At 38.8% G+C, this 25,296-nt stretch overlaps 1 protein-coding gene across 2 annotated transcripts in view; it reads left to right on the top strand.

Annotated features, from left to right (window-relative positions):
* SHTN1 (shootin 1) overlaps window positions 1–25,296 on the top strand; it is a 121,791-nt gene that overhangs the window by 27,373 nt on the left and 69,122 nt on the right. For both annotated transcript variants that reach the window (XM_010388887.1, XM_010388890.2), the window contains exons 2-5: window positions 121–173; window positions 11,129–11,189; window positions 19,545–19,639; window positions 24,778–24,946. In XM_010388887.1, the coding sequence (XP_010387189.1) occupies window positions 121–173; window positions 11,129–11,189; window positions 19,545–19,639; window positions 24,778–24,946 (378 nt within the window). The remainder of the gene's footprint in view (window positions 1–120; window positions 174–11,128; window positions 11,190–19,544; window positions 19,640–24,777; window positions 24,947–25,296) is intronic.

Raw genomic sequence — 25,296 nt, 5'->3', positions numbered from 1 at the left:
GCCTCTTCTCCGCTCTACCTCAACCTAGTAAGAAGACAATGGGGGTTAGGTGGATTCCCCAGGTTTCCCCGCAGTAAACTTTTGACAGTGTTGTAATGTTGCTTTCCTTTTTTCTTTTAGCAATAGGCGAATATGAAGACCTTAGAGCAGAGAACCAGAAAACAAAGGAGAAGGTTTGTACTTTACCCTTTTTTTCCCCCTTTCTTACATGTGTAAAAGCCTAGGCGGCATAGTGCATTGTTCAGTCACCAATTTCAGTTAAATGTGAATGAGGGTTGTTTTTTTTTCTTTTCTTCCCTTTTCTCTTGCATGTGTGGTTCAAGCTAATACCAACTCCAGGCTCCAGATGGTAAAGAATAGCAGGCATGCCACAGTGGGTGCAGCTCTGGGAGATTAACTACATGGCTAAATGTGCAGCAAGGCACCAGGCCAAGCAACTCAAGTCCCCAGGAATCGTACTTTTCCCCTAACAGTCAGATTGGGGATTCTGTCAGTGGAATTGAACGCTTGATACATGTACTTTGGGACCTAGACACATTGGATCCTGGAGAAAACTCTTTGTAATTAGTCATTGGTGTTTTGCCCCAATACATCCATAAATCTTTGTATGTCTGCTTTTTCTATTTATATGAATAATACACCGGAAGTTGAGAAGCATCCACTGTGAAGGTGGGGAAGTCTGGTGAATATTTTCAGGGGCTCTGTCAGGTTTGTTTTAACTGTTAAATAATTGAATTCTATTTACCTTACAAAATGTATCCTTCTTATCACTGAAAATATCTTAAGGTTTGTGAATGCTTGCTAATATATATAGCTAATAAAAAATACATATATATATGGTTTTTTTTCCTTGTAAATTTAGGGAGCAGACAAATGGAAGAACAGGCTAAGGTCAGAAACGTAGAGGGACTGAATAGCAAATGAAAAATAGAGATGAAGCCAACTGCCTATTTTTGGTTTTAGATGCAAACAAAATTTACTTTAAAAAATTACTTTGTTGGGTAGGCCAAATATTTCAGAACATAATATCCCTGGTCGAAAATTAGTAAAACAGGTTCTTAGTCGATATTAAGGAAGAAGATAGCCATCACTGCTATAAATTGTGAAACCTCATTTTTAAAATTTCCGAGTAAGAGCTATAATAAAAACTGGCAGCAAGCTAAATACTTGTAAAATGTATGAGATATTTGGGATTCCTTATTGGGCTCTGTAGAATTATATTTAACTTTTTCACTATTAATTTGCCACCTATATAGCTGTAGTATGGTTGGTGATATTAATGTTAAGTACTCTAGTTCAAAGCAGATTATAGTGGATTTTTAGATCATTATTTTTCACCAGTTTTAAGGCTCCTTTGCTCATTTGTAACTAAATCCTTGGTGTTCTGTGAAATCCTAAGTTTCTTCTCTTGCCTTCATCAGGTCATTCAGGGAATGGTAGGTGGAGGTGATAAAAACATCCATGTTAGAAGGGGCTGGTGCATACATACATAATATGGTAAGAAGCACTTTGGGAGGCTGAGGTGGGAGGATCACTTGAGACCAGGAATTCAAGACCAGCCTGGGCAATATAGTGAGACCCCCATCTTTACAAAAAAGTTAAAAAATTAATCAGGCATGGTGGCATGCACCTGTAGTCCCAGCTACTTGGGAGGTTGAGGCAGGAGGATCCCTTGAGCCCTAAAGGTTGAAGCTGCAGTGAGCCATGATTGCACCACTGTGTTCCAGCCTGGGCAACAGAGTGAGATCTTGTCTCAAAACACACACACACACACACACACACACACACAGCAGCAGCAGAGTGAGATCTTGTCTCAAAACACACACACACACACACACACACACACACACACAGAGAGAGAATAAGAAACTCATTGAAAATAGTAGTTTGGCAAGATTTCTAATTCCAGCCCTATAACCGTGCAAAATCACAAATGTCCTGAGGACATAAACAGGTAAGGAGGTTGTTCTTAGATCCTGGGCTCCTGATGCCCCAAAATTCCAAAGTAAACTAGTGAGTAATGCTTAGGCTGGATAACTTGAGCATCTTGCTCTAAGATACTCAGCTGTTTTCCAGCTCTAGGAGAACAAAGAGGCTGAGATGATATCAGTCATTGAGTCTCTTTCATAGCTGCTTCTGACCCACAGGAAGAACAAAGCAAGTTGGAGGGGTTAATTCAGGAGCACTCTTTGACTTAACCTAGAAGGTAAGAGGAGGGAAAGCAAACAGGTGTCTTCATAAAATAGAGAAAGAAGGATGATAGAAGCAAATGAATAATGTAAGAGGAAGAAGATTAAATTTTCTATTTATTCTTCTTTAATCCTTGCTTACATGTAGACCTAGCAGTGCCCTAAAAATGCATAGTAGACGCTCTGTAAACATCTATTGTTGCTGGAGATGATGGTTGTTTAACTGACAGCCACTTTCTGCAGTGAGGTTTTAAGTGAATCATCCGTTAGGCAAGTGGAATTGTAGGTAAAATGCATTTGGTAAAAGGAGGATTATAAATTACCTCAGCCCATTAAGTGTTTACATGTTTCTCTGCATAGAGTATGGTCTAATACTTTCATGACATCTGTAGACATTATTGACCTGCTTCTGTTGTAATTCTTTAAAAATATTAACAGCAACGGGAAGAAAAGAAATGAAAGCAATATGGAATGCTGTGTGGTTGGGTAAAACAAAGTAGAGTGGTTTTAAGTTCATTGCACTCTGTTTATCTTCTGTTAAAAGACTAGCTTGCTTATTACTGCAGATTTTTCCTCAAAAAGGGGGGGCTGTATTACAAAGGAGGGAAGCATATAATAAAAGCCTTTTATAGAGTGTAGAATGAGTAAAAGCAGCTTTAGTTCCTGAGGTGGTAAATGGAGAACAGCATTTTCTCTGGGAAAGCACTCTCTTGTGCCTGGCTGGGTGAGCTTTGTCCAGTTGACATCAGCAAATACATATGGCCGTCCTTTCATTCGTGGCCCCAAACCAGAGTGCAGTTAAATTGTTCAGGGACAGCAAATTAAAGTAAGACTCCTTTTGCCATGGTTAATTTGATGTAGGGAAATTTAGAATGAACAGAGGAAGCAAAAAATAAATAAATAAATTGCAAGGTATTTTTCCCTTCCACATGTCTACTATCTTTGTCACCAGGCCATGAACCTTATCAATGGGAGGAGGTTGTGGATGTGACTCCTTTAGTAAGATCTTTTCCTGCCCTGTTTGGAGTCTCTTGTGTTGGGACAAGTGGTCTGACATGGTGTTCTTCAGGGAAAGCAGTTGTTCAGAGGCTGCATGGAGTAAGAAGCTGCTATAGGACATCCATGCTCTCTCATAATCCCTGTCTCATGCTCCAAACAGCAGTGTGTCCACTGCATTTCACAGAGGAGAGAACAGTACCACAGGGTTTGAGTGAGTTTCCCATTGTTACACAGATAATGGCAGAGTCTAGATTCAAACATGGGTCTTCTGAGCAAGATGTTCTTTTAGAAGCAGGTGAACAGTGGGAGCTTATTGACTCTTCTTCCACCAAGGTCTTAACTTGCTTCTGATTCTGTATTGTTAGTGCATGAGTTTTCCACAGCAAATTATCAGACTTGATCCTTTTCTGGGTCATTTGTCTTTACCAACTATTGGTTTGTGTTGAAAAACTGAAAGTTGAATATAAATACCAAGTCAATCTTATGTCAAAACATTCACATATGTGTGTATATATGTATGTGTGTACTTGTATATATACGTATAGATTCTGGCATAATGCATCCCAAGGATAAAAGCAGGAAATTTGGGATAGGGGGAATGGACCAGTGTTTTAATGGATCTTTTCTCTTTTTTTGCCGTTCTTCCATTTTAGGGAAACTGCTGACTCTTTTATGTTTTTTATCAGTGACTTTGAGGATGGAGTTAGTCTGTTTGACTTTATAAGGAAAGTTCTTTTGAAGGGAAAACTTTTTATTGAATGCCTTCTGAGTCCTGGGTTATAAAGAAAAATATATGAAGGTCCTACTCTTGAGTAAAACCACTCTAATGAGGACCCCAAGTAAGTTGACAAGTAACCACGATCAATTATGCTGCTCTGAGTGATTGCCTAGAGCATGGCTGGGCAATGGACAAAGAACAAAAAGACAAGGTTCCTACTCTTTTCCATGTGATAAACTTTTACTAGTCTTGAATGCTTGGCTTAATAAATGTCACTTAGGTTTTTCAAAGTCTTCTGTCTCTCACAACAGAATTTATTGCCTTTTTGGTAATAAGACATCTGCATATTTCTTTATGTATGTATCACATTTATCAAGCAAAATTTATTATTATCAAAATATTAGAGTATAAGCAAATGGTGTGGGTTGCCTTAAAATGTAAACACAATGAATCTTTTCTTAACATCAAGATGAACGGGGATTATGGCAGTAGTGCTACTAGCTACTTTCCATTATTTTTTGCCCATTTTCTAAATGGACTTAGCAGGGTGTGAAAAAGTAAGAGCCTATCATACTGAGGTGAACAACTCTTCAAATTTATATTTTTGGGGTATGGAAAAATAGATGACTATATATTTTGCAGTCAACCAAATAAAATGGTTTACTTTGCTTGTGTAGCAATCACCATATTCAAATGTTAGTCATGCCTCCACAATTGAAGGGCATTCTCTTATGACTCACTCAGGATCTTTGTCATAATCGTGTGGGTTTTTTTCCTATATGGGGGGAAAAGCGTCATTGAGCTTTGAATGGAATAGCTTTCACGTTTCTCAGAGTGGTGGGGGTGGGGCTGTGTGTGGAGAGTGCATAAAAAGAAGGAAATCTGTATAATAGAAGAATGTCTGCCTTTAAATAGTAAGTATTTATGTTTAGTATTATGTTCTGAGATCAAGTTTTGAAATGCATAAATGTTTAAGTGGCTGATTAGAAGTCGTTTGGGTGAGCTACTGTAACAGTGCATCAGGCGGTTCTGTCAGCTTGCCAGGAACAATGAATGAAAAGAGAATGAGACGGACACTTTCCAAGACTTACGTTTCAAGAAGCAGGATATATGATACTGTTTGCATCTTGGCTCAGTTGTCTATTGTTGAAATTTCTTCCTCTTGTGTAATATTCAGAGATGAAGGTCCCAAAGTATTTTATTTAAAAAAAAATCAATAAAGAAGCCACTTTAAAGAGCAAGATATGCATCCATTATGCTAACTGTTCATGCATAATACATCCACATACATGCAGTTTCTTTGAGACAGAGTGGCAAGTGGTTGTGCCAGAGAAAAAGTAATTACTTAGCAGTTTGAAAGTGAAAATGAGTCTCTTATTAACAGCAATCTATCTAGAAACAAAGAGCAAGGATCTCTGTTCTGATGACATGTGTTTCCATCTAACACACAATACCTAGAATTTGGGGAATGCTGCAAGACAGCTTTGAGGGCAGCTACCACTTCTTTTTTGCCTGTGAAAATTGGAGGGAAAGAACTTTGAATTGGAAGAAAGAAGAACACCAAAAGAGAAAGAGAGTGAAAGGAATTCCATCCTAGTGGGAATGATTTAATGTGTCGTATTCTTTACGGATAAGAGTGTAGAAATCCAGAAAGCACAGTGCTAGCCAGACTTACACAGGTGGAGCAGTAGAATCGTTGATGACTATTAAAAATGAATTGATAGTCCTTTCACTGTATGCCGAGGACTCTAAAACAGGTAAACAGGTAAATTACACACAGTTCTGATGCTGGGCATGTTTAAATCTTTAACTGTTGTAACTGGACATTAATGAACTTCAAGAAAAATGGTGTAGCGTTAAACTTTTTCAGATTTAGTGGCGTTGTAGCCTCTGCTGTACGTTCCTTAGGAAATGGGTATATACTTTGTTCATTTCTGGTTTGGCAGTATTTCTCACATTATATCGGGGGTCCTTATGAATTGCTTACTTCATTTGTTGATCTTTCGTGGTAGATCATAAGTTTTTGTGAGAACACATTGTCTATTGTGTTCATGTATTGTGCCCAGTGTTTAACATGGTGGCTGGGCTGTGTGAGGCTGTATAAATTTGTTCAGTTCTCAGAGGAAGGAAATAATGACATTCAATGATTATAGTAGATACTTGCTTAAAAGTCTGATTCAGTCAACTGTAATGTACTTGCCTACATATAGCTTGTCCCCTATCTTGGTATTGTGCATATGCGGTGCATATATGTACTTCTTGGGCCCCGAACTGCCCTATGTATAGGCTAGCAACCCTCTGATGCATTTGTGCACCAGGAAGACAAGCATGAATATTTATGTTAGTGGAAGTTAGATACAATTCAGAATGTTGAGGTTTTTCTTGCGTAACATATACGTACAACAGAATATAAAGATGTCTTGGTGTCTATATCAGTTATCTGTACTTCTGCTGAGCCCTTTGAAGCAGACATTTTAATGTTGATGGTAGTTGGATGAATATGTGAGAGAGGGATGAATAACTGAGCTGCCCATTTTGGGGAGTGGGTGGTGCGAGGAAGATACTAATTCACACTGGAAAGGGTATTTCTCTGCAAGTCAGTCTGCCAATCCTCAGAAATCCTGGTTTAGTTTCAGAAGCCAGGTATCTGCCTGGATGAGGTTCAAGGAAGAGATCTGGAAAATAACCAAGGCTTCTAATATTAAGGGCTTTCAAAACCAGCAAGGCCAACCTCCGGTCAATTCATCCCTTCATAAAGAGCCAAATAGAGACTCTAGAGTAGATGTAATGTTATCCAGCTTGCTTACATGAGCCAGCAGTTGTGCCACTGGGTTCTACCCCAGCCTTGAGCTGCAGAGAATCGTTGGGCATCATAATTAAGTGATGTAGGCCCAAGAACATCTGTTGCTATTGCAAAGTCTTCATGAGCAATTCTCACACAAAAAGAAGCAGTTTTTACAAATGGTGCAGCTGCGTGAGCAGGGTAGAGGAAGGGGTGGGATGGGTGAGGGGCTTCTGTGTGGTGTAAAGATGAAACATTCTTCCAAAAAGGCCCGTAATCCTGGCTGACTTCCCTCTGTTGGTAGAATGAGAGAAAATTTGCAAGTTTTTTTTCTGGGTTCACCTAAAAAGATGAAATAAGTGGGTGTTTGGATTTCTGCTTTTAGTAAATGCGTACATCCTCCATATTTTGCTCAGTTCTGGTTCAGAATAAGTAAGCTGCATTTGCAGCATGTGTAGACTCTCCCCACCCCCAACTCACACCCCTTTCAGCATAACAGATGGTAAATTCTGTGGCTGCCAGTTCTAGCATAATGTGGTTGCAGAAAATAGAAAGCAAAGCAACATGAAGACCCCTGATAGAACACAGCTGGGGATGGGAGACAGCTTGTGAATCTGCTGATGATAACCATAGGATTAGTGTGAACACATAGCTGGACTATAGAAATGGGCTACCTGCATGTTGGAATAAAACTGATGTTGAGACCTGTTATTAACCTGAGCTTGTCTCCCTGGGCCTTAATAGCAGAGAGCATGGACCTAATGTGTTTCTTCTGGGCAACTAGTACAAGCCTACCTAAAATTGTCATGCATCGCATTAGTGGTTGTGTATGATGTCAACTGGTGGCCTTTTTCAGATTTGACTAGATAGAGCACCATTCCTGTTTAATGCTTTTGTCATTCAAAGTCTCACTAAAAACTCTGGCTGTTTGACTGAAGCAAGAATTGAATAAACCTCTAATTCCTTTAGGTAGAGCTTTGAGAGCTATATAGAGGGAACCAGGTGACATTAAGTCGGGAGCAACACTCCCAAGTACCAGATTTTACATGGAGACAGTTTTCTACAAGACATCTCACATTTTTCAGATATGCCAGATTAAGAAACATTAAATTAATTTGAAAGTAAAGCACCAGGTATATTTCACTTGGCAATCATGACTCAGGAGTTTGAGCCTAGTCGGGAACTAGGTTTCTTTTTGTGCCTTATGCTATACTGTGCATTGTTGGAGGAAGGTAGACAGACTGGTAGGGGTGGTGGGGAAGTCCAGAGCAAACAGAAGCCCATTCTAGAAAATGACAGGAACATTCCTGAAACCGCTGGCCAGACGTCTCCTATCATTAAGGGTTACAATGTCTAATGTAGTCCCCTTGGGTTGAGGAAGGAGCTAAGAAAAGCCTATATGTGAATTTAGAACTCTACTATTTAGAATTTTAAACACCAAAAAATCATAAATGTTGTTGGTTTAAGCTGGAACTACAGACTGTGTTAGACAGAATTATTATTATTTTTTTACAGAGGATGGCGTTGCCACAGGAAAACCTTAATCAAAGAAATGCCTTCTCCTTTAGGAAATAAGTTAGGTCCAGCCTAACTCATTTTGACTGGATGGGGGATCCTGAGTCAGGATTTAGTAACCAGATTTGCTAATTTAACACTGTGTACTTGCTTCATGTTCTCTTGCCAGAATACATTTACCCATATGAGCAGGGACAGTATGACATTTCAGTGGTTCTTTAGCGACTAAAGGGGAAAACTGAACTGCAAGCTTCTTACTTTGTTATTTTTAAAATATTTTGAAAGAACAGAAAAGGGCAGAGGATAGTATAACAAATACCCATTGCACAGAGCTGTTACTTCCCTTGAAATTCAAAAACAAGGAATGCAGCAGATACAACTGAAACTCACCATTTCTCATCCCATCCCCCTCCCTGTCTCCTAAGAGACAACTACTGTCATAAATGTTATATATTTCTTCTCATTTCATATTTTTTTTTTTTTTTTGAGACAGAGTCTCGCTCTATTGCCCAGACTGGAGTGCAGTGGCATGATCTTGGCTCACTGCAAGCTCCGCCTCCCGGGTTCACGCCATTCTCCTGCCTCAACCTCCTGAGTAGCTGGGACTACAGGTGCCGCCACCACGCCCGGCTAGTTTTTTGTATTTTTAGTAGAGACAGGGTTTCACTGTGTTAGCCAGGATGGTCTCGATCTCCTGACCTCGTGATCTGCCTGCCTCTGCCTCCCAAAGTGCTGGGATTACAGGCATGCGTCACTGCACCTGGCCTCATTTCATGTTTTTATATATACTAGATGTATCATAAAACATATATAAATATATGAGATGCTTTTGTGCATGTAAGATATTATTTGATATATCTGATATATCTTCTGCAACTCATTCAAAATGATTTTTTTGTTGTTGTTTTTGTTTTTTTTTTTAGACAAAGTCTCTCTCTGTCATCAGGCTGGAGTGCAGTGTCGTGATCTTGGCTCACTGCCACCTCTGCCTCATGGGTTCAAGTGATTCTCCTGCCTCAGCCTCCCGAGTAGCTGGGACTACAGGCGTGCGCCACCACGCCCAGCTAATTTTTGTATTTTTAGTAGATACGGGGTTTCACCATGTTGGCAAAGATGGTCTTGATCTCTTGACCTCATGATTGCCTGCCTCAGCCTCCCAAAGTGCTGGGATTACAGGCTTGAGCCACTGCGCCCAGCCAACATGATGGTTTTTAACATATATGTTGATACATATGGCTTTATTCATTCATTTTCACTGCTCTGTAGTGTAGTATATGAACATACCATGATGTATTATTATTAAAAATGTGGAACATTTTTGTATATGTTATATATTACTAGAGATTCTCTGGGTATATACACCAAAAAGTAGAATTGCTGAGTCATAGGAAAGTATGTATTAAATTTTGATAGAAGTTTATTTCCAAAGTAATTATACCAATTGACACATCCATCAGTGGTCTAGGAGAGTTCCTGTCTCCCGGTATCAGATTGTTTTCAGTTTTTGCCAGTCCAATAGGTGAGAATATCTCATTGTTTTAATCTGGATTTTTCACATCTGACATCATAATTTTTTAGCTGTTGAAAATTGGAATTAAGACCATCCAAAGGGATGAAATTCCAATATATTTATCTGGCAGGTTAGCAATCAAATATAATTTAAAATTGTGCTTTATTCATAAGGCACTCTTAGGGAGTAAGGTGTTCCCAAGATATTACATTTTAAATTACTACTCTAATAGCTAGAAATTACTTTCTAATGTTTTAGCTACTTGTGGTGAATATCTTGTTATATATCCCTGTTTTATGAAATTCAAGATATACTGAATTCAGTCCTTGTGATAATAAACATTAGGTTTTTTTAAAAAATTCATTAATGCTTCCAGGGCCTGTCGATACTGGAGATACTTGTTTCTATACCAGGTACCCTAAAAGGTCCTTATGCTCTAATGGTTATTTTTGCCTTTTATGGTCTTGCCTCCCAAAGTCTTTTCAGTGAGTTCTCTCAGCTTTTTAAATTAAAAATCAGTTTATATAAATGATGATGTGCTTAGTGTGGAATATTTTATCTTCTCTCCTTTTAATTTGGTACCTTCCTCTATTCAGAATTCTGAGGACACATGGATCATGTTTTCTTGGGTGAGAATGTGTGCCATGTGGCTGTCTCTTGCCCTCATGCAGTAGTCTTTTTTTTTTTGAGTCAGAGTCTCACTCTGTTGCCCAGGCTGGAGTGCAATGGTGTGATCTTGGCTCAGTGCAACTTCCACTTCCTGGGTTCAAGCAATTCTCCTGCCTCAGCCTCCCAGGTAGCTGGGATTACAGGTACCCACCACCACGCCTGGCTAATTTTTGTGTTTTTAGTAGAGACAGCATTTTACCATGTTGGCCAAGCTGGTCTCTTTGACCAGGCTGGTCTCGTACTCCTGACCTCGTGATCCTCCTGCCTCGGCCTCCCAAAGTACTGGGATTGCAGGCGTGAGCCACCACGCCTGGCCCACGGTAGTCTTTCCATTCCCTCCCAAGTATGCACCAATGTTCTGGATAGTTGAAACTGTTTGGAATCAGACCTGTAGATGAGTGACTATGTACGGCATTAGCCAACATAAAAAGAGGTACAAACATTCTCTTAAATCATGAATATATTTTAACTCAAGGATGTTAAATTGAGCTGTTACTGAGGAGATAATGAGCAGGAAGGTGACTCATATCTTAGAAGGTCTGAGAAAACTGGCCAGATACAGATGGCACAAACACCATGCTGGCTGAGCAGTACCAGTTCTGTATCACCATTGATGCTTTTCAAAGGTTTTACATTTTGTTTTGTTTTCAGAAAATTGCTGTTGTTTGTAAGTTTGCTCTTGCTTGCCTTTTCAAACTTAAAATTTATGATTGAAGTTTAACATTTGTTTACCTCTCTCATTTCAGTGTGACAAAATTAGGCAAGAACGAGATGAAGCTGTTAAAAAACTGGAAGAATTTCAGAAAAGTACGTAAGCATTTCAGTGGAATTATTATAACACATATAGCATGTTGGGGATTATGTGAGTAGAAACATACTCTGTTTAGTTGCTAATATCCTGGTCATACAATCAAGAAAGCAAGACTTCTTTCTATTTGTCCAAAAATGCTCAGGCATCACTTTAAGTTTTAAAGAAATGGAATAAGCATAATTGTTTTATCAAGGGTGTTAGAAAACCCTGTACTTGCTATAAAACAGTTTAACTATACATAAAAGTTAAAGGAGAACAAAAATGACTTGTTCGCTCCTTGAAAAAGGCTAATGCTAGTACTTTATAGTCATTCCTTGTTGGTCTTTTATTTGTGTAGTAAAAAAATGTAATCATGCTTTGAATTCAGTTTTGCAGCCTGCTTTTTTCAGTAAACAGTACTTATGGTCATATTTTGTATGTCAGCACAGATGTACATCAGTTTTTTTTTGTTTTATTTATTTATTTATTTATTTATTTATTTATTTTGAGTTGGAGTCTCGCTCTGTCACTAGGCTGGAGTGCAGTAGCAAGATCTCAGCTCACAGCAACCTTCACCTCCTAGGTTTAAGCAATTCTCCTGCCTCAGCCTCCTGAGTAGCTGGAACTACAAGTGTACACCACCATGCCCAGCTAATTTTTGTGAGGGGTTTCACCATATTGGCCAGGATGGCCTCGTGATCCTCCTACCTCGGCCTCCCAAAGTGCTGGGATTACAGGCGGGAGCTCCTGCGCCCGGCCTGTACATCAGTTTTAATTGTTGTCTATAGTATTCCATTATAGGATAGTACCATAATGTGTTTAATTATTCTTTCACTGATAGATTATTCCTGGTTTTTAGCTATTATAAATAATGCCATGGCAGGTATTCTGACACATCTTTACAGTAATCTAAATAGTTCCTGAGGTTAATTCATAGAAAAGGAATTATACTGGAGATCCACTATACGGCATTGTGCCTATAGCTAATAATACTGTGTTGTATACTTAAAATTTACTAAGAGAGTAGATCTTATGTTAAGTGTTGTTACTACAAAATAAAATAAGTAAATAAAGAGGGCAGAAGGAAGCTTTGGGAAACGATGGATAGGTATGCAACCTTGATGGTGGTGATGGTTTCACAGGTGTATAATTATTCCCCAAACTCATCATGTTGTATACATGAAATATGTATGACTTTTTACATGTCACTTACTTATACTTTATAATGTGGTTCAAAAATAGAGAAAAGGAATGATAGCTTCATAGAACTTAAACATTTTTGAGAGTGTGAATGTTTGAAATAGCCCTCTCACTGAAGAAAGTCACATTCCCACAAAAGCTGTACTTTCCAAATTTTTGCTGTTTTTTTTTATGTGATGTAAATCTGTTATTTATCCCCTAAGACAACATAGCTGATCAGACCCAGAAGGATCAGATGGAAATATGTCGTAGGCAAAGGCTCAGACCGTAGCAGGGAAAGTGACCCCCTTCCCTGGAAGCAAGGCCTTTCTCCATCGTTCTGCAGATGCTCTATCAGTCAGGGTATTTGATTATTTATAAAGAGTTGATTTGGTAACTACACAACAGAACATTTTATTCTAGGTAAAACAGCTATACAAATGAAGCATTTTGGTTAAATTTCAACAATAAGTTTATTTCAGTGTCTGATTGTAACAGAGAACATCCAAGGGGAATCTTGCTGATATTACCTGTCTTTGGAGGCCAGTATGCTATGCTAGAAATACCTCTTATTTGCAAATGTGTGAATTCCAATTATATGGTACTTTTTAACTTATGGAATGTATTTACTCTGAGTCACATCTTAAAGAGTTATACCATTGGTGTTGTTACCAGTTAATATGCCTGAATTATTGATAGTGGATTGGTGTGCAGTGGAAATAGTTCAAGTTCCTTATGATTGGACTTATAAAATATTTTGGTCTGGGTAGGCAATAGGGACTTTGCCTCCTGCATTATGCAAAACCAGAAGCAACATTCCCCAAAATCAATCTTCAAAGTAACATGTCAATTCTGCTTTCATCTGCCCTTGCTCTTTTCCCTTTCTTTGTCTCTTCCTCTGAATATCTTTGATAGTTTTAAAAATTTACATTTTTCCTTATGAGCAACTCAAATTAAAGCCTGAGGGGGCCGGGCGCGGTGGCTCAAGCCTGTAATCCCAGCACTTTGGGAGGCCGAGACGGGCGGATCACGAGGTCAGGAGATCGAGACCATCCTGGCTAACACGGTGAAACCCCGTCTCTACTAAAAAATACAAAAAACTAGCCGGGCGAGGTGGCGGGCGCCTGTAGTCCCAGCTACTCGGGAGGCTGAGGCAGGAGAATGGCGTAAACCCGGGAGGCGGAGCTTGCAGTGAGCTGAGATCTGGCCACTGCACTCCAGCCTGGGCGACAGAGCAAGACTCCGTCTCAAAAAAAAAAAAAAAGCCTGAGAGGATTGACTGGAAGATTAGTACAACTATCTGTATTGTTGTATGCATTTAGTTTTTACCTTTGCTAAGTGTGTTTAATTAACTTAAGGTTTGGATGTTAGGAAAACAGAGTGCTAATTCTTTTTTGCTTACTCTCTTGGTAACTCACAGAACAGCAGAGTGCCAACTCTTTACTCAGTCTCGAAAGGAGAGAAAACGAGGACTTGGCCGGGCATGGTGGCTCACGCCTGTAATCCCAGCACTTTGGGAGGCCAAGGTGGGTGGATCACTAGGTCAGGACATAAAAACATCCTGGCTAGCACGGTGAAAACCCCATCTCTACTAAAAATACAAAAAAAATTAGCCAGGCATGGTGGCACGTGCCTGTAGTCCTAGCTACTTGGGAGGCTGAAGCAGGAGAATCGCTTGAACCTGGGAGGCGGAGGTTGCAGTAAGCCAAGATCTTGTCTCTGCACTCCAGACTGGTGACAGAGTGAGACTCCGTCTCAAAAAGAAAACCCAAAAAACGAAAAAATGAGGACTAAGAAAACTTTAAATATTTGTCAGAAAACTGTATCTAGGATAAATAATTCATGGCTTTTGAGCAGAGGGTAGCATTTCAGATTTGGAAGGCAGTAGGCAGTATTTTTATCACCAGTGAAGAGCATTAGTTTGTGTGAATCCAAGTTTCTGCATTAATAAAATTGGTATAAATGACCCTGCTTCATAGACCATTTGAGGGTAAAAAAAGATAATCTGTATAAAAAATACTTAACACTGTTCCTGGCATGTAGTAAATGCTCAATAAATGTTAGTTGCTACTACCACCATCTCATCAACTAAACTATCCAGTGCCTGACTGCCCTTCAGTATTAAGAGTTCATATCATTTACCTTTAGGGAGTTAGTTCCTTGACAACAGACTCCACATTCGGACAATGGTGGAGAAAAGTTTCTTTTGGTGCTGAGTTGAAATCTGAAATCCCTGTAATGTTTACCTACTAGGCCTATGTCTTTTTTATTTGAGACGGAGTCTCATTCTGTCGCCTAGGCTGGAGTGCCGTGGCGTGATCTCTGCTCGCTGCGACCTCCGCCTCCTGGGTTCAAGCAATTCTTGTGCCTCACCCTCCCAAGTAGCTTGGATTACAGGTGTGTCCCCTAATGCCTGGCTGTTGTTTGTATTATTGGTAGAGACGGGGTTTCACCATGTTGTCCAGGTTGGTCTTGAACTCTTGACCTCAAGTGATCCTTTTGCCTTGGCCTCTCAAAGTGCTGGCATGAGCCACCACACCCGGCCTAGGCCTAGGTCTTGAAGTGTAGAGGTAACAGCTGCATAAGGGTTAGGAAAAGCTTTGTTTGGCCGTAGGGCTCTACTCTCCCTAGCTTAGCATACTTTTCCCAGGATAAATGTTTTTATCCATATGTCTATGTCATTTTTGATCCTCTGCCAGCTCTCTCTGAGCCTTCCTCCTACACACAAAGAACACCACCACATAGCAAAGCTGCATTCCCTAGACGATTCCTGTGAAAGGAGAACTAGCTAAAGACCTTTCATATCTTTTCTTTTCTTTTTTTTTTTTGGGATGGAGTTTTGCTCTTTTTGCCCAGGCTGGAAGTACAATGGCGTGCTCTCGGCCCACTGCAACCTCCGCCTCCCGGGTTCAAGTGATTCTCCTGCTTCAGCCTCCCAAGTAGCTGGGATTACAGGCAGCTAACTTTGTATTTTTAGTAGAGAGGGGTTTCACCATGTTGGCCAGGCTGGTCTTGAACTCCTGACCTCAGGTGATCTGCCTGCCTCAGCCTCCCAAAGTGCTGAGATTACAGGCATGAGCCACTGCGCCCAGCCCCTTTCATATCTTTTCAACCACAATGTTAGATCCATTAATCTGTTTTAAGGACACACCGATTTTCCTACATATGTGCCAACTTTTATGGCTGTTTCTTTACCACATGGAAAACTTCTAAAGTAGTCTGATGTTGAAGAAGAATTTGTAATATGTTCACCACATATGCTTTAGAGATTTTCTACATCTAAATATCTCTGGGAGTTGGAGTTGGGAGAGGAGATTTGCTGTAGAAGCAACATCATTGGTGGTGACACTTTGTATAATGAATTTCAAAGGACTATAGAAAAGTAGCATCACCTAGAAGTGGTTTCAGCTGGGCTTTACCGGTTAGAGCTCTGTGATTTAGAATATGTTATTTAACTTCTCCGGGCCTCCATGTTCTCAAATATAAAATTGCTGTGATCATCCCAACGTTATAGGATTGTTGTGAGGCTTCATGAGGGAGGGAACACATGTAAAGAGTTTAGCACAAGGCTGAACACATAGTCAGGCTCAACAAATGATGATGGTAGTTGTTTCCTAAGCAATTCTATACTACAGAGAACATTCTTATAAAAGGCTGTTCCCAGATGAGCTTAGGCCTTCAATCCTTCAAATAGACACTAACACGAGCACCTACTTTGCATGTAGCATTGTGCTAGGTGCAAGAGAATCAGACTTGTAAAACAAAATCCATGCTCTAATGTTCATAGTGAGTAGAAGATAAAAACAAGTAAAAGAAAAAAAAAACCGGTTACCCTACAATGTGATGTGTACTGCACTGCCATGTATGTAAGACTGCTTTGAAGTCATAGTTGAAGAGAGACAAACTTTGCTAATTCGAGTGGACGAATAGAAACAATAGTTGATGTACTTTTATGTTACACTTCTGAGTTCTCAGGGTCATTAAAATTTTCTTATTATGAAAAATTTTAAAGTTATGCAAAAGCGAGAAAATGCTGTAACAAATCCCCATGTTTCAGTTTTCCGGCTGCAACAGTTGCCAACTCACAGCCAGTCTTCCATCTGTACACCCATACACCCACTGTCACTGACCTCGGATTGCCTTGGAACTAATTCCAGTCATCATAGCATTTTACTGTTTACTGCCTGGAAATATTTCGGTATATATTTCTGAAAGATTTTTCTTTTTAACATAACTGCAATATTACGGACACTTTATTAAAAGTTCATCTTTTTTCTTTTTTAAACCTCATGTCATCCAAATATGCAAATATGACAGGTACAGTGGCCATGGATTGTGGATATCCTGAGACAAGCTCAATTCAGCACCACAGGGCAAGTTGTTACACGAATATCTAAATGCTTAAAAAACTTTTATTCTTTGAAATGTGCAAATAAATTTACATATTAAAAATAGTTCTGTTTTGCATCACATGACTTTTGGTTTTGGAAATGGGGTCATGCTTTTTAAAGATACAATCACCCTTTGAAATATATTCTTCCCTTATGAACCTAGAAAGTTGGTAAGTAGGTTTGTTATGCTACCAATTTAGCACTGGAAGAATTTCCTAAACTAAAAATTAATGTGCAATTTAAAAAATGTCTACTGTTCTCTCTTTGAGAAGCAATAAAAATCCCACCAGATGGAGTGTGCCAAATCAGAATTGGAGAAAGTGTGAGCAAGGACTACCCAGCTATGTTTATGAAGTTAAATCACAGAGCACCTTTTTACAAAATGTTTAGAAAATAAATTTTTTGGTTTTTTTTTTTTTGCTTGTTTTTTTTTTCCTATTTGCTAGGCCTAAACCTCACTACTGTGGAATGAATTTTCTTACTCTTTCAGGAGCAAGAATGTTATTGAATAAAAAGTAAGATTCCTATGAAAAATGCAGAGTGTTTATGTTTTTGTTATGATAGTGGAAATACCAGATTGTGGCAGAAGATGTCAAGTAGTTAAGGCTAAAAATTCAAAGTCATATTTGATGTTGTAAAAATTGTATAGGTTTCTTTTCTCTTTCCTTCACATTTTTGAAGAACCTACCTTGTAAACATAGTGATAAAATGCCAGGAATATTAGGATTTTAAGGAAATAATAGAGCCTATTATTTAAACTACAATATAAAAGGCAATTATATTGATGAAGAGCTACATGGGCTTTGTGTGTGTGAATAAACTTGGCCTGTGTTCAGCTTCTATTTGTTCTTCTGGCATAAACACATATTGTGTGTGATTCCAGTTTAATGGGGACCCGTTTGTATGCCAAGCAGCTGCATTTTAGGACCTATTGCGTGATTTCATAGCTCTCTGAAAATTGGTTCTATTCAGAACAAGAGATAGAAGAGAAGAAGGGGGGTGATGTGGAAGGGAGGGGGAGCTTCAACACACAATCATTTCTTTTCAATTGGAGCCAGAAAGGTTGATGACAACATGACCATTGTGTTATAATGATAAGACCACTAAGGCATCTGTACCTCTCATCAAGGCTTTCACACAACAGCAGATACAATTTAATTCACTGCTCTGTCAGCAGTGCTGATACCATTATGCCGTCTGTCTCCACAGTTATAATCACTGTCCTCTGAGAAATGCAGTTGAAATGATCTTGAGCAGTCAAAGAAACTCTCAATTAAGGCTGCCACTTCCAATGTGTCAGATTGTGTCTTATGCACTTGGTACAATTTTCACTTCCAATCCTGTTTATTTACAATGTCTACCAGTAATTACGCTTAACGTGTCATTTAGTGAGGGGGGCCCCTGCCAAGCCGATTGTTGGGTGCTGCTGTACCATTGAGTGGGAGTTTCTCGAAGTCAATGCCATCAGCAGCTTTTAGGCCCTGATGGGATGCAGTAGTAATGTTGATAATGCAAGTATCGTGCTCATCAAGTCATAATTAGATGCCACTCAAATGTGCCACTTGTAATAACAGTGTTGATTCATGTTTTTCTCGGTGACTGCAACTACTAATTAGTTAAGTGGTTTTTGGTTGGCCTGCATTTGCTGCAGATTATTATTACCCCTGAAAAAATGTCAAGGTTAGAGATGTTTCTGGCCATTTAGTGCTGCTTTATGAATTTGAATATTAACATAATAAGAACTTTGGACAGACTTAGGAAGTAATACATTTTTGTATTTAATTTGGACAGAAATTTTTTCCCCTGAGTTTAATCATAATTGCAGGTTAATTAAGCTTAAATGAAGCAAAAGTAATCTCTCTTTGTGTTATGTGAGCCCAGTGCTTTTTGCCTAACTTTGTTGGGTTTCACATTTGGGTTTCCTTTAATTTTTTTTTTTTTAAGCCAAACAAATGGCAATAAGTACTGTCTACATTTAGGGTTGAGATTCTGAGAGTTTTCATTTAACTAGAAATATGGGTGGAAGGAATTGGCATTTTTCTTACTTGATCTTCAAAATATAACTCAAGTTCTAAATCACTTTATACCTGTAAATCTCAATTTACATGCACCAGCTATCAAAAAATCTAAAAAATACTGTTTTTCAAGCATTGGTAAAATATCAAGTAAAATTTTATTTTTCCTCTAATGCTCCTGATAGCCTGTGATTCAGGAAGCAATTTATTAGCCTCTGCTTTATAACCATATAGTACATAAATCTTATTGCTTACACTTTTCTGCCCAAGAGTTACTTACAAAATAGCAGTAACTACTTTGTAGCTATTAGAGACTAATGTTGCAGTACTTAGCCAAGTTGCCACATCACTATTCCAGTCATAAGATCAATTTAAGATTTATTTTTCTTTTATTTTTTGTTACACCCTGCTAAGAAAAAGAAGTCATGCTGTCACTCCTCTTTATTTATGAAATATTCTTTTGTTTAAATTAGCAGATATGTGTATGGATACATATATAGTTGCTTAGAAAATAGATGTAAAAAAATCTAGCTTTCTTAAAATGTACATAATAAAATGTATGTATGTAAAATGAATGTTTTTCGTTGTGTTCTTGTTTCTTTCTACATTCAAATATTAGCTCAGATTTAATCAGGGCAGCTTCTCAAAAACCTTTTTTTCAGTGATAGCTAAAGGTCTGGCTAGCCAAAGAATTGAAGTATTCTTAATCATGGGACGATGCGTGGGCTCCTGGAATAGCTGACTAATCTTTGAATGCTGAGATTTTTTTTTCCCCCCTCATTCCTAGTTTCTCACATGGTCATAGAGGAAGTTAATTTCATGCAGAACCATCTTGAAATAGAGAAGACTTGTCGAGAAAGTGCTGAAGCTTTGGCAACAAAGGTGAGACTTCAAATGAAGGCATTTTACCTGAGCTTTTAAATTTCAACTTGCTTTTCTAAGCAGTGACTTCTGTCCGGTTTTGCTTTTCTGTTTCTCTAATCGATTATCTGCTCTGATGGTGAGGGAAATGTTAAAAGGTCTCAGAATCCTGGAATATGATTATGTAAATATTCGCCTTAATGCAAAAGTTATTCCAATTGTAAAAGGAGCATTTGTATGTGAGTATTTCAGCATTTGTGCTTTTTGCCTGTGAAAATGTGGAAAAAATGGTCCCAGAGTAGGGTTAAACGGAACTTTGCAAATGTCCATGCATTTGGTTAAAATGCTAACCAAGTTTAAAACTAACCTGGTGTGACATAAAAGACCAGTGAATGTCTCATATTTGAATCAGATGAAAAAGTCACCCTGAAGCCATACATTTCAGGTGATTATTTGTGGAAGCGAAGCGAGGGCATGCTAAAGGTGACCTCCAGTGTTCCACTGATTGCCTCTTGCTGATGAATTTACCAAGTGTGTAATTTTCTACATTCTGTCTCATCAGAAGTACATTATTATTAAAGAATGTTTTTTTATCTCTGTCTTATGTATTTTGGGTTGTGTAAAATGCATCTGAACCACTTCATCAGAAAATGGATTACAGCAATTTTCAACCAAATTTCATTAGTAATACTGGTTGTGTTTCTTTTCCCTCCCCTCCATCACCCACCTCCAAAAATTCCTTTGGATGTGACTGAAATCCTACTCCCAATAAATACATAAATAAATATAATTTGTATGCATTAACAGCATGCTTGCTAGAGGCATTTGCTTAATTGTTTGCATAACAACACTACATTAGAATTCATAAGATATTTAATCAGAACCTAAGAATATAAATTTGGTTATGTAACCTCCTGGTATTCGTCTGAAGAATACATAGCAATACACTTTAAAAACACTCTTAAAAAAATGATAACATGAGTATTCTCACATCATTTTTACTCTGCGGCACATTTCTGGAGTTCACTAGTCCATAATGTTGTGTGAATTCTGTTTTCATTCTTTGAATTTCTTTTTTTGGAATAAGTAGAGAAAAAGTACATTTGGAGCCTGCTAACTGCTCTGGATATTCTAGTGTCTAAGGATACACTCTCTATTTTTTCTTGTTATTAGCAAGTATTCCTGTTGTCATAGCACATCCAGAGTGAGGATACTGGCTACCTTTCAGGATTGGCAGAGTTTCTGGAAGGCACTGGTTTGTGGGGCAGTATACATCGGTTTTGTTCCCGGTTATGTCATTTTGGGCATATGTAATTTTGGACAAGTTAGTTTTGTTCTCTGGACTGTAGTGTCTCATCTTAAATGACATGATGGACTAGAGTTAGGACTGGAGTTAATAATTTATTTGCATATGGCCCCCTGTAAAAAAATTACTTTTCTGTCTTCCCTTTTATTTAATAGTTGTCTTTTGGCAAGAGAACCCACCTCTCTGAGCTACAGTTGTCTTGCTCTAAATGCCAGGATGCGCCATGGTTGTTGGCTTCTTCATAATACCCCAGATCCACTGGCTCCAGATGTGTGACCCAGGCATGTGTGTGTAGAAAAGCTGCCTGGTGACTGTTATATTCATTGCTGGTTATGAACCAGTGTTACCTAATCTCTGAGCTCATTTTTACAATTAAGTCTTAACAGTAGGATCCTTACTTAACACTGTTTGTTGCCTGTTCTTTAAAAAGCCTTTTTTAAAATGGACATATAGTTTATTTTGAAGATATAGTATGAACTCATAGGGCCTAGAATAAAAATCCAAAAAATTGATTAAATCAAATACTGTAAATGTGCTTGTTTGTTGTAAAAGAGTGCTTTGAATGCAAAATGTGGAAACTTCATTATACGTGTTTCCAATAAATGATAATAGCACATTCTGATTTAAGTATCAATTGTCATTTTTGAAAGTAGACTTGCAAAACTGCTCATTTTTTCTGAAAGCCAAGTTCTGTGAATTCTTACTTTTCTACATTATTGCCATCAAATTAATGACAAATGGAATGTTTAATTCTTATGATGCAGTTTGACCTCATAATTTTCTTTTTTTTTCTTTTTGAAATGGAGTCCTGCTCTGTTGCCCAGGCTGGATGGAGTACAGTGGTGCCATCTTGGCTCACTGCAACCTCCGCCTCCTGGATTCGAGCAATTCTCCTGCCTCAGCCTTCTGAGTAGCTGGGATTACAGGCACCTGCCATTACACCCAGTTAATTTCTGTGTTTGTAGTAGAGACGGTGTTGCGCTGTGTTGACCAGCCTGGTCTTAAACTCCTGATTTCAGGTGATCTGCCTGCTTCAGCCTCACAAAGTGCTGGGATTACAGGTGTGAGCCACTGTGCCCAGTTCCTCATAATTTTCTTAGAACCAAGTATGGATACTTTCCTTTGCTAAAATGTGTAGATAAAACTGATAAATGTAGACCAGTTATTTAAGTCATACGATCCAAAGCCATTAAACTTGCTTGTTTTGTACCTTTAAATAGTCACAAACTATAGGTAATATAAAAACTCTACTTACATTTGAATAGAATAGTAGGTTCTGTTACTGTAGGATTTTAAAAGATATATTTTTGGCCAGGCGCGATGGCTCATGCCTGTAATCCCAGCACTTTGGGAGGCTGAGGTGGGCGGATCACCTCAGGTCAGGAGATGAAGACCATGTTGGCCAACATGGCAAAACCCCATCTCTACTAAAAATACAAAAATTAGCTGGGCATGGTGACGCGTGCCTGTAATCCCAGCTACTCGGGAGGCTGAGGCAGGAGAATCGCGTGAAGGGAGTTGGAGTTTGCAGTGAGCCGAGATCACGCCACTTCACTCCTGCTTGGTGACAGAGTGAGACTCCATTTCAAGAAAAGGAAAAAAAAAGATATATTTTTGCCTTAGACACGGAGGGATTCCAAACAACAAGTAGCATGCCATTAACCTATAGTTTGGCAAATAGCTACAATGAAATTGCTTAGCTAAAATCTGTAAATTCAGAATTCTCAAAAATGTCCAAATAGTATGCACATAAAACCTCATGTTTAGGCTGGGTGTGGTGACTCACACCTGTAATCTCAGTGCTTTGAAAGGACAAGGTGGGAGGATCACTTGAGTTCAGGAGTTTGAGGCTGTAGTGAGCTGTGATCATACCACTGCACTCCAACCTGGGTGACAGAGCAAGAACCAAACTCCAAAAAAAAAAAAAAGACCTCATATATATAAATCTTACATTTCTTCTTTCAAAATGTGAAAATGGTGTTTCAGAGAAGACTTACGAAATTTTCTGGTTGGCTTTTTTTTTTCTTAAACTAGTGACTTTGTTAAATAGGGTAATTGTATTACAGACAAACTGATGGATTTTGGTACCTGGTTTGATAGAGGCATTAAACCCTTTTGAGGGCAGAACTGTGTTAACTATGATGTTACTAAGGTATTATTGTAGTGGTTGTCTAAGAAGTAGTATAGTAAGCACTAGATGGCAGAAACTAATAGTTCCATGAGTATCCTGGAGGAAGAAGAAAATGCATAAATGAATACCTTGATTGAAGAAAACTAGCTGGGATAAATGATTTCCGAAGGATAGTTAGACACAAACTAAACCTCTTTTCTTACTTTTAATAGCTAACACAGAAGTTTTATTATGTGGCAGTTACTATATTAAATACTTTATATATAATGTCTCATTTAATCATCCTATTGTGGGATAGAAACTATCTTAATTCTTAGTTTATTGATGAGAAAACTGAAACGTAATTGTAAAGGCAGAGATGGAATTTTATTGCAGAGCTGGGTTGGATACTAAAGCAGTGCATTTCTCAATGATTCTTTGTGTTGACATACATTAGAATCACCTGGGAAACCGAAAAAGTGCTATGCTGGGCTCCACTGCCAGATATTTTGGTATGGTATAGAGCCTAAGCAGCGTTTTTTTTTTTTTTTCCTTTTTTCCCCGAGACAGTTTTGCTCTGTCACCCAGGCTGGAGTGCAATGGCATGATACCAGCTCACTGCAACCTCCGCCTCCTGGGTTCAAGCGATTCTCCTGCCTCAGCCTCCCGAGTAGCTGGGACTACAACTGCCTGCCACCACGCCCAGCTAATTTTTTGTATTTTTTTTTTTTTTAGTAGAGATTGGATTTCACCATGTTAGCCAGGATGGTCTCGATCTCCTGACTTTCTGATCTGCCCACCTCGGCCTCCCAAAGTGCTGGGATTACAGGCACCACACCCAACCAAATGAGAACTCTTTTAATAGAGATAGTAGAAGAGATAGTAGAAACAACATCTTGAACTAGTTTAAATAAAAAAAGAAAATGATGTAGGAATCTATTAGAAATATCAGAGAATTCCATAGAATCTCAGAGTCAGGAGCAGTTTAGGAATGGACTGGAGTTTGGGGCTTGAGTCTGGTGGGAAACCCTTTCTCCATTGCTTTTCTCTTCCTTTCTCTACACATCAGCTTCAGTTTTAGCTTTTCTAAAAACTACCTTCCTCTTTTCCTTGATTCTGTAGTGGAATGTGGTTACCAGCAGCTCCTGTCCAGACACATGGAAAGAAACTCATTGCTCTGTTCTAGCCTCTAAATTTCTAGAGAGGGGATCTGATTGGTCACACTTGGGTCATGTGCTTAATCCCTGGGCTAATTCACTGTGACCAAAGGGATGGGGTATGCTTGGGAGAGCATGGCGCTCTCATTGAAATCATGTGGAACAATGAGGAGTGGTAATGTCCAGAAAAGAGGAGATGTTAGGTAAACAGACATTTAAAAGGTGTTCACAGCACCACAGCAAGCAGAAGATTTGCTTGAAATAAAGTGCCTTTTTAAAGACTATTAATGACTATAAATCAAAATTTTATTTAATATGTACTGGTATTTTATCTTAGTTCCCTATATTTCTCATCAGTTACAACTAGCATTTCCACTTGCTACTGGCTGTAATCCAGCCATCAGGTCTTGGTTAAAGAAATAAATTTAATATAAAACCTTATTTAATGAATCTGCTAATTGTTATGTCCTGCTGTGAGTGTTGATGAATATGTAAGACAAAAATATACTTAATTTGTCTATTGTTTAAAAACCCAAGGTACTCATTTGGCTGCTGTTAAAATAACTGTTTTTATATTTTGTCTTAGCTAAATAAAGAAAATAAAACATTGAAAAGAATCAGCATGTTGTACATGGCCAAGCTGGGGCCAGATGTAATAACTGAAGAGATAAACATTGATGATGAAGATTCAACTACAGACACAGACGGTGCCGCCGAGACTTGTGTCTCAGTACAGTGTCAGAAGCAAATTAAAGGTAGAACTCTTTGCTTAATTGTTGAGCATATTTTGTACCCCATTAGGATAGTGCTTCTGAACCCTGACTGCACATCAGAATCATGTGGGAAGCTTTAAAAATACTGATGCCTGGGCAGAGCATGGTGGCTCACACCTGTAATCCCAGCACTTTTGGGAGGCCAAGGCGGGTGGATCACCTGAGGTCAGGAGCTGGAGACCAACTTGGCCAACCTGGTGAAACCCGTCTCTACTAAAAAATACAAAAATTAGCTGGGCATGGTGGCGGGTGCCTGTTATCCCAGCTACTTGGGAGGCTGAGTCAGGAGAATCACTTGAACCTGGGAGGTGGAGGTTGCAGTGAGCCAAGAT

Source organism: Rhinopithecus roxellana, chromosome 11 (assembly GCF_007565055.1).
Source record: "Rhinopithecus roxellana isolate Shanxi Qingling chromosome 11, ASM756505v1, whole genome shotgun sequence".
Taxonomy (NCBI): Eukaryota; Metazoa; Chordata; class Mammalia; order Primates; family Cercopithecidae; genus Rhinopithecus; species Rhinopithecus roxellana.
This window is presented reverse-complemented; position numbering and strand designations above follow the sequence as displayed.